The sequence below is a fragment of the Nannospalax galili genome, unplaced genomic scaffold, assembly GCF_000622305.1.
Source record: "Nannospalax galili isolate Female #2095 unplaced genomic scaffold, S.galili_v1.0 scaffold1631, whole genome shotgun sequence".
In the NCBI taxonomy this organism is placed as follows: domain Eukaryota; kingdom Metazoa; phylum Chordata; class Mammalia; order Rodentia; family Spalacidae; genus Nannospalax; species Nannospalax galili.
In genome coordinates, this window is record NW_008329035.1 from 1,167,223 (window position 1) to 1,176,933 (window position 9,711).

General features: G+C 45.9%; 1 protein-coding gene across 1 annotated transcript in view; it reads right to left on the reverse strand.

The window, feature by feature from the left end:
- Larp1b (La ribonucleoprotein domain family member 1B) overlaps positions 1-7,777 on the reverse strand; it is a gene marked incomplete in the record, with an annotated part of 109,095 nt that extends 101,318 nt beyond the window's left edge. Inside the window, 1 exon segment of the mRNA XM_017797383.2 lies at positions 6,983-7,777. Coding sequence (XP_017652872.2) covers positions 6,983-7,481 — 499 coding nt within the window.
- Positions 7,778-9,711: the final 1,934 nt, after the last annotated feature.

The following is a 9,711-nucleotide window of genomic DNA, read 5'->3' on the forward strand; positions in this document are numbered from 1 at the left end:
GCTGTTGCAGACGGCCCAGGTTCTGTTCCCAGCACACAGCCACATGTAACTCCAGTTCCAGGGGAATCCAATGCTGTCTTCTGGCCTTCATAGTCACTGCACGTACATGATGTACATACATATGCAGGCACCCACACATACATCTTATACATATCTTTTAATATTTTATTTACTATTATTTTTATTTTATATGTGTGCATGTATTGCCTGCATGTAGGTAAGTGCACCTGTGTCATGCAATGCCCTCAGAAGACAGAAGATGCTGTAGAATCCCCTGGAACTAGAGTTACAGACAGTTGTTTGCTGCCATGTGGGTGCTGGGATTCAAATGGGGTCTTCTTCAAGAACAACCAGTGTTCTTAGCTGCTGAGTCATCTCTCCAGCCCCCAGCATCACATATATTTTATAAGTTACAAAGTATACAACCTTTAAAGAGCTTTTCCCTCAACAATGTGAAAAAATGTGTTCCAAGGCCAGGCATAGTGATATATCCCTTTAATCCCAGTACTCAGAGGCAGAAGCAGGCAGATCTCTGAGATCTGGACCAGCCTGGTCTACATAACAAGTTCCAAGCCAGCTGGGGCTACCAGGAGACCCTGTCTTAAAAAAAAGAAGTGTGGGGCTGGAGAGATGGTTCAGCGATTAAGAACACTGGTTGTTCTTGCAGAAGACCCAGGTTCAAATCCCAGCACCTACATGGCAGCTAACAACTATCTGTAACTCCAGTTCCAGCCTCTTCTGTCCTCTGCAGGCATTGCACAACACAGGTGCATGTACCTCCATGCAGACAATACCCTCACACACATAAAATTTTTTAAAAAAGAAAGCGCTCCAAAATACTGCTGATCAACAGGTCAACTGCTAAATAAACTATATAAGCCCATTGTTACAAAATACAACTATATACAAACTATTTTATATAATTGAAAATCATATAATGAGGGTCAGAGAAAAAAATAATATAGTAGGTAAAGGCATTTCTTCCAAACCTGATGACCTGAGTTTGATCCCTATGTCTCACACTGTGGAAAGAGAGAACCAACTACCTCAAGTTATCCTCTGACTACCACACTACTGTGACATGTGTGTAGCTACACACAACATTTTGCTATGTAGCCCAAGATAGCCTCAAAACTCATTTGGGATCCCCTTTCTGCCTTAGTCTTCTGAATGCTGGGATTATAGGCCTGCACAATTGCACTAGGCTTACTTATCCTTTTTTAGCCTTTGCGGTGCTGGGAATTAAACCCAAGGTCCTGGGCCCGCTGGAGAAGTGCTCTACTATTGAACTCAGTTCTTAAACTATATACTCAGTCCTTAAATAGACATTTATAATCATGAAACCAACATAAATTAAAAATAAAGTATTTTGATCACCTAAGAATAAAAGTCGATCTTTTAATTTCAATACTAAATGATACATTTAAGTTAAACTAGAGAAATGTCCTTAATAACAGAATTTAATGTTTTATGAGTTTTGTTTTGGTTTTGACTGAGTTTTGATTGAGACAAGATCTCATATAGCAAAGTCCAAAGTGGCTTCCAACTCCTTACGTAGCCAAGCATGATCTTCAATTCCTGATCCTCCTACTTCCACTTTCTAGGTGACGGGATTACAGGCATGCTCCACTACTCCCACCTATAGAAACGTGAGTGTGTGTGTGTGTGTGTGTGTGTGTGTGTGTGTGGCTTGTTTTGCTTTTTCTTTTTCCTTTTGTGTGTGTGTGTGTGTGTGTGTGCATGTGTGTGTGTATGTCTTTGTGTGTATGTAGGTGCATGTGTGTGCATATGGAAGCCAGAGGTTGCTGTTGGGAATCTTCCTGGATGACTCTTATACCTTATTCATTGAGAACGGTTCTCTCAGTCAGACTCAGAGCTGGATAATATGGCTAGTCTCATTGACAACTTGCTCTGTGGACTCCTTGTCTCTGCCTTCAGGGACTGGAATTACAGGTGGGCTGCCACCACCCTTTTACATGGGTTTCTGAGAACTGAACTCTAGTCCTCTGGCTTGCCTACAAGCAATCTAACCACTGAGCCATCTCCCTGTACTGGAAAACTGTGTGTTTTGTTTTGTTTTTAATGGTTTCTTTTTTTGAGACAGGATCTCCCTAAAGCCCCAGCTGACCTGAAACCTGCTATATAGAGGAGGCTGGCCTCCAAGTGCAGGGATTAAATATGTCCACCACCATGCAAGGCTGGAAAACTGCTTTTGACAGCTTAGATAATCTAAACAATAATTTTAACACAGCTGGGGTTATTTTACTCACCTTAGTTCTTATGACCAGAACTTTTATCAAAGTTTTAAGTAAAATGTATTGACAGTATCAGGATTTCACCTTATTTAAGGGGAAAATGTAGTAAAATGCCATTTTGTTCCATTAAATGAATGTTTTCAAAGTGTCAAAAAAGATAGGGGTGGGGGTGCCAGCCTGTAATTTTAGCACTTTAGAAGCTGAGGCATGGCCAGCAAGACTCCCACATCAGACAACAAAACAGTCCAAGAACTTAAAAACAAGGAAAGGCTTATTTTTCTCTCCCACTCTAATAATGGAAATATCAATTTATAGTCACTAGAAAGCAATGTGTCAAAAATAAATACCCTGTGGTATAACAATTCCATATCAGCACTGATCCTAGAGAAAGGCACAGATGAATATAGAAGATGTGCTGGATAGCTTTAGTGTCAACTTGACACACCTGGGTTGAGGGAGCCTCAGTGGGGAAATTACCTCTATTGGACTGGCCTGTGGCCATGTCTGAGGGGCATCTTCTTGATGAGTGACATGGGAGGGCCCAACCCACTGTGGGTGGTGCCACCCCTGGGCAGGTGGGCCTGTGTGGCATAAGAAAGTAGGCTGAGCAGGGCCAGGAGAGCAAGCCAGTAAGCAGGGTTCCTCCATGGCCTATGTTCCAGCTCCTGCCTCTAGGTTCCTTCCCTGAGTTCCTACCTTGGGCTCCCTGATGAACTGCAACCTGGGAGATGTAAGCTGAACAAACCCTTTCCTCCCCAAGTTGGTAGTGGGTCAGAGTGTTTTGTCATAGCAATGAAGAAACAAACCAGGACAGAAGATAAATATAAAATACTCTGTTCTGTCTAGATAAGGAAAGGGAAACAAGCAAGACTCAATAGTCAATGGCTAAATTTTATAGTTTATAGACTACTCCAGCCATTTTTAAAGTGAGTTTAAATGAAAAAGGATTAGCCAGACATTGGTACATGTTGGCACAGTCCTGTAACCCTACCATTTAGGAATGGAAGCAGGAGGATGAGAAATTCAGGTCAAATTTAGCCTCTTAGTTGAGTTCAAGGCCAGCCTCAGCTATGTAAGACATTGTCTCAAAAAAAAAAAAAAAAGCCAATATGTTAAGTGAAAAAATGGTGGATGAAATTTTATGTTCTAAGCACATCTATAGATCTATAGTGCATAGTATTTGGAAGTAATTCCATAGAAAGACCTCAAGAAAACAAAACAGTAAATCAATTAATCAGTAACATGATTTTTTTGAAGGGGACATAAAAAGATCAAAAGTTCTATGTGGCCAGGTATGGTGGCACAAGGCTTTAATCCCCACACTAGGGAGGCAGAGGCAGTCAGATATCTGTGAAATAAAGACTAACCTGGTCTACATAGTTTCAGGTCAATGGGGCAACAGGGAAACCCTGTCCTTGGCTTTGTTTTTTGGTGTTGGGATCGAACCCAGGGTCTCAGGTATGTGATATGTGAGGTAAGCACCCTACCAACTGAGCTGTATCTCCAACTGCAACAGTTTTATTTTTATAAGGTGAATATATTTATACATATATAATTTTGTAAGTGTATTAACTGTAAGCTCATTTGAGATTTCTGGAAAACATACTGGGAGAAAAGTGGGTTGATGAAAAGCAACAACAAGGTAAGAGATAAATAAGATGAAAAAAATGGGCAAAATAGTATTCCAAATTTTTGTAAAATTACACTAGAAGACTGATTTTTTACTATGCAAACCACTGCTATAAGCAAGTGATTAACAAGTTCCAGACTGTGACTTAATAAGGTTCGTAAAATAATTATAACTAACACAACTTAGGACACACTTTGAGACGGTCTATCTGGTTTCAATATTGAATTCAAGACACTGCTCTTGGCCTCTTAGGTGAGTCATCCATTGGCTAAAAAGTGTTTTATCTGGGTTTCCAGAAACAGCAAAACACCACAAGATCCATCCTAAAAGTAGAGGATAGTATCTCAAAACAGCGGGAGGGTGAGGGGGGGTATGACACGACACGGGAACAGGGACACTGACTTCTATCTGCAGTAAAGAAAGTTGGGCTAGTGACATGGCTCACCAAGTCAAGGCACTTCCACTAAGCCTGACCTGAGTCTGATCCCCAGAATCCAAATGATGTAAAGAAAACTGGCTCCTACAGAGAACCATCCTCTGACCGCTACGCATGTGGCACTGTGGCATGCACCCACACATATACACACAATAAATGTACTAAATAAAGTTCATGAGCTGTCCTAACCACCACCCCCATGCTCCCTATAATGTATCTATCTCTAGTAATAATGTTTCTAGTGAAAAGTTGTGAATGTAATTCTTTTACTTCATTAATAGAGTAGATAGACCTGGCTTAATTCTGTTATTATAGCATAATCAATATCTCCCTCTTTTTCTTTTAAGGGTATCCTATTTTGTAGAATAAGTTCTATAAGCATCCTTCAATAGCCTGCTAATTTAATGATCTCTGGATCTATTTCATTATTTATTACTATATTATTTTTTATGTAGGGAGGGCCTCGTTATATTGCCTTGGCTAGTCTCAAATGCCTAAGTCCAACTGATCCTCCAGGTTGCACCTTCTGAGTAGCTGGAACAACAGGTGCCTGTCACTACACATGGCTATTTCATTATTCCTGAAGTGGTCAATTTGCTTATGAAAATGAGAGGTGAGCACAGTGGCTGCATGTAGACAGCACTCTAGTGTTCAGAGCTGGAAGAGCTGGGAGCAGTGGTTCATTTATGCCTATTACCCTACCTACTAGAAAGGCCAAGATGGGAGGATTGAGAATTCGTTGCTAGCCAGAAAAATTTAGCCAAATGGCATTACAAAACAAAACAAAACAAAAACCAAACAAAATAAAACAAGATGCCAAAGTCAACTAAGTAGTTAGTTAATAACTACACTAGCATTCACTTCTCTCAGAACAGCGCATTCCTATACTACAATCTCTTATTTAAGTTACACCTATTAGATACTATGGAGGAACAGTGAAGAGTCAGGGTTGGGAAGAGACCAGTTACTGCTTCAGATCTGAATAAAGGTATTCTTCTCAGTGCAGAATAAACCGAAGAAGAAAGAATTATCAGTATAGAGACATCAGCAAAACTGAAATTCTTTTTAATATTTTGAGACAAAGTCTTGCTGGGGACCCAAGCTGGCCTCAAACCCATGATCCTCCTGTCTCATCCTTTGGGGTGATGTTATAGGTACAGGCCACCATTTCCAGCTAAGTGTCTCAATATTCTTAATCTCCAAAAAAGATTGGAGATCAGAGGCACAAGTATGTAAACTATTAAATATTTTTTCCAAGTAATTTGTAATTAAAATTCCTGAGTGGGAGTAGGAGGTCTGCAGAGGTGATGAGAAGAGTATTTACTTGCCTTGCATGCACAAAGCCCTGGGTTCATCCCCAGCATTATCATGTAAAACTATAAATCTAGAAGTAGTGGGGTTACAGCCAATAAAGTGATCCACTAGGGCTTTTTTTCTTTGCTAAATTTTAGGGAGATTTTTGCATAAGAGTGTTCTCTTCAGTTAGAATAGTAGTAAACAAATAGATCTCTGCAGCTAGATGGGGATTACACCAATATTAAACACGGAGTAAAATTTTAAAGTTTTTATCTTTTCTGTAAGTGCCAAAATTTAGTAAGAACTAATAAAGAAAGCCAAGTGTGGTGCCTATAATCCCAGCAATTTGGAGGAGGCAGCAGGAGGATCTGAAACTCCAGGCTAGCCTGGGCTACACACACACAAAAAATCTAGTTTCAAAAATAATCAAACAAAATACCAACAAACAAAAATTAATGAGAATTTCCAAGCAAAAGCTAAGAAACAAAATGGACTGAACATTTATCTCCCCCTGTAGGAGAGATACAATTATCTTACATTCGTACATTCTTTTATTACTTTTGACCATCACACCCTGTAAACACAAACTCTGGCTATTTCACTAACTTTCAATAATAGTGAAAACTTGCAAATCAATAGACACAGATTCCATATAAAAAACAACACAGCTTAGAATTTCCATTTTCACTTCTTTTAGAAAATGTCACTAAGTAGCTCAGGCTGAAATCGAACTCCTGCCTCAACCGTCCAGAGTCATAGAATTACCGGCATGCGCCACCCCTTCCGGCCCATCTTAATACTACTTTTTAAACTGCAGTTGCTACAAGCAAGATAAAGCCCCGAGGGCCATAATGCCCGAGTCAGCCATCAAACGCAACCTTACAACCTAATCTAACGCGGAGACTACCACTTGACTCAACCTGCAATCAATCCAGTCTCTCGAATCAAGGATCCTATCACAACCGAAAAGCACTTTAGTATCAGCGACGTCCAGGGCCACTTGTCCGTGGCCCCCTTTCCCAACGATTTCCCGAAAGACCCCGATCGCGCTTCCACACAAATCCGCTTACTGCGACTCGCTTCCACTGAGCAGCAAGTCCACAGAAACTTTCCCACAGGGCACCCCGCGATCTCCTCTCGGAGCTAGTGGCCTCTGCAAGTCACCGGCACGTGGAGGCAGAACCGGTGCGGGCCGCGCTGCCCCGTCACCCACGTCGTGCCCCTACCCGTCAAGGAGAACCTGAGGTCCCACCTCTTCCTGTCGCTCCCTCTCCCAGATGTCCATTTATGTAAATCGGCACGCTGAATGACACCTTGGAACCCAACACCTCGGACAGGCCTGCCTCCCCCGCGGGCCGCACTCACCGGCCTCCGGGGCGTCCTCCACGGGCGGCGGCGCAGCGGTGCCGACGGGGGACAGGTGCCGCGGCGGCTTCTTGGTCCAAGGGTTCTCTTTAGGAGGCGGCGGCTTCTTGTCCTCGGGGCCGGCCGCCGCAGGGTCGTCGCGGGCATCCTCGGGTGGGGACGGTGCTGGCGGCGGCGGCGGAGGTGGCAAGGCCTCCCCGCCGAAGGGACCCCCTGGCCCGCGCGCCTTGTGCGCCAGGTGCAGCGCCAGCGGCCTCACGGGTACGGCTGCTTGGGGCACGCTATGTCCCAGCACGAGCGCCGGCGACGGCCCCCCCCGCGCCCCGGCGCTGGTGGCCGTGGCCCGCTCCTCCCTCGCCGCCTCCTTGCCCTCCCGCTCGCCAAGAGCCGGCTGCTCCGCCCGCCGGCTTGCCGCCGCCAACAGCGCCTCCCGGTCGGCGGCCACGGCGGGCGGGTCCTCCCGAGAGAGAGCGGCAGACACCCGGGCGCGAGCGGACATGGTCGGCCCCTGGCCCCAGCCTACTGCCCAGCCAGGGGCAGTCCGGGTCCACGGATCCCGGCCGCCCGTCTTTCCGCGCTGGGGCACCGACCCGCTTAGGTCCTGGGATACGGAACCCGCCCGCCGAGGCCGTGAAGCGCCCGGCGTGCCGCTCCTCCCAGCCCGCCGAGCGGAGCGCTAACCGCCCGCCGCCCGGCCTTCTCACAGCGCACGGCCGGAGCTCGCCAGGCGCGCCGGAGCCGCGAGCCCTCAGCGGGCGCGGGCGCCGATACGGCGCTACAAGCCCAGCGTAAGGACCTCTAGTCAAGCAGAGGAGGCGCGCGCGGCCCAAGCCCATAACTGCCCCAGGGGGCGGGGCGTGCAGGGGGCGAGGCGGCCAGAGGGCGGGGCACACAGAGAGTAGGTGGGGCTGGCCAGAGGGCGGGGCGGGACAGGGGGCGAGGTGGGTCAGAGGGCGGGACTACGGAAGGCGAGGCGGGTCGGAGGGCGGTGCTCCCAGGAGAGTGACGTGGCTACTCTCAAGCTTCTGGTTTAGCTCGGGCGCGCGCGCGCTCGCGCGCGACGGGGCGTGTGGCGCCCGCCTGAGCCCCGCCCTCCCGGCCTGAGGCCCGGCTCCGCCCCAGTGGCTGCTGTGGCGGCGGGAGGGGAGTGAGCTAGAGCGAACAGGCTTCTTCAAGGCGCCCTCACCTGGCCTCTGTGACCCCGGGACAACCCGACCGGGTGGTAAACTTGCCCTGGCGCCCTAAAACCCAGGTGAGGTGAGGCGGACGCTCCTGGCCTTTCGCTGGGCGGCCTCAGGAGCACCGATCGGGTGGCCTGTGCCTCTGCGCCTTGACCCTGTGGGGCATCTGGGTCATGGCGATAACCAGCCACATCCCGAATGAGGACGGGGTAAATCTTTAAGTAACTTGGAAACCAACCCAGACTTTGCCAGAGGTGCATGTCCTGCCCAGACTCCCCACAAACACACAGAAATGGTTAATTAAGTGCTCTTGAGAAAAGCATTGAACATTTCGCCACCTGCTTTATTTGGGGTTTTTATTTTTTGTTTTTAGTTTCTCCAGAGACAGGTCTCACGTGGGCCAGGTTAACCTCGAACTCAAGGCTAATCTTGAACTCTTACTCTTTTTTGTTGTTGTTTTTTGAGGCAGGGTTCCACCTGAACTCAAAGAAATTCTCCTGCCTTGGCCTTCTGAATACTGGGAGTACCAGCATAAGCCACCATGCCCAGATGGTCTTGACCTCACGTTTTCTTAAAGAGTTAGCCTATTTTTAAGTGTGTGTGTGTGTGTGTGTATGTGTATGCAGGAGGCCAGAGGCATAGGATCCTCTTAAAACCAGAGTTACAAGTTTTTATGAACTGCTTAACCTGGGTGTTGGGAACCAAACTTTGGTCCTCTGCAAGAGAAGCAAGCTCTCTTAACTTCTGAGCCATCCCTCTACCCTGGGGCCTTGAACTTTTGATCTTCCTGCCTCAACCTCCCAAATCCTAGGATTACAGGAGGTGAACCACCACTCTCAGTTTATTTCCCATTCTTTATGTAAATGTCACTTGATTACAAATTAACTATACTCCCAATATTTTTCTACTGGAACAGGTGTTAAAATTGTACAAACATTTTGATAAATCCAATAAGATCTTTCTATTGGATATTCAAATTTGGTTTGAGATGCTATTAATTTCACATGCTGTACTTATAGAATAACATGTTCTGGTGCAAGGTCATCTCAGAGAGCAGATTCCTGCTAGTAAAATGCTTTCTCCACCTCACGTCACTCCCAACCGTGTTAAATACTGTACAACAGTAAACAGTAGGGTTTTTTGTTGTTGTTTCTACACAGAAATCTCCAGATTACCTGACCCTAAGCAGCCTCCTGAAACCAGCTGCAATTGAATGAGGGCTGTACTTGAGTTTCTATTGACTAAGAAGTGTCAACTTCAAGAGCTCTGTTCCTGGTGAAGCTTTGTATTTTTAATTTCCAACTAGTTTGCTGTTATAACCATGGGGCCTTTTTTTTTTTTTTTCCTTAAGTCCTGTTAGGAAATACTTAACTCTTTTACAGAAGCCTACCAATGAATGCAGTGTCATTCAGATCACATTCTATTTCATTTTTACCATCAGTTTATTCAACTACCGGCAGAATAAGACTGGGTCAGTAGAGGAAAAGGAAATGTAGAAATGGCTCTTTGATGTTCGTTTTATGTGCATTGTCTGTGGATGTTTGTATG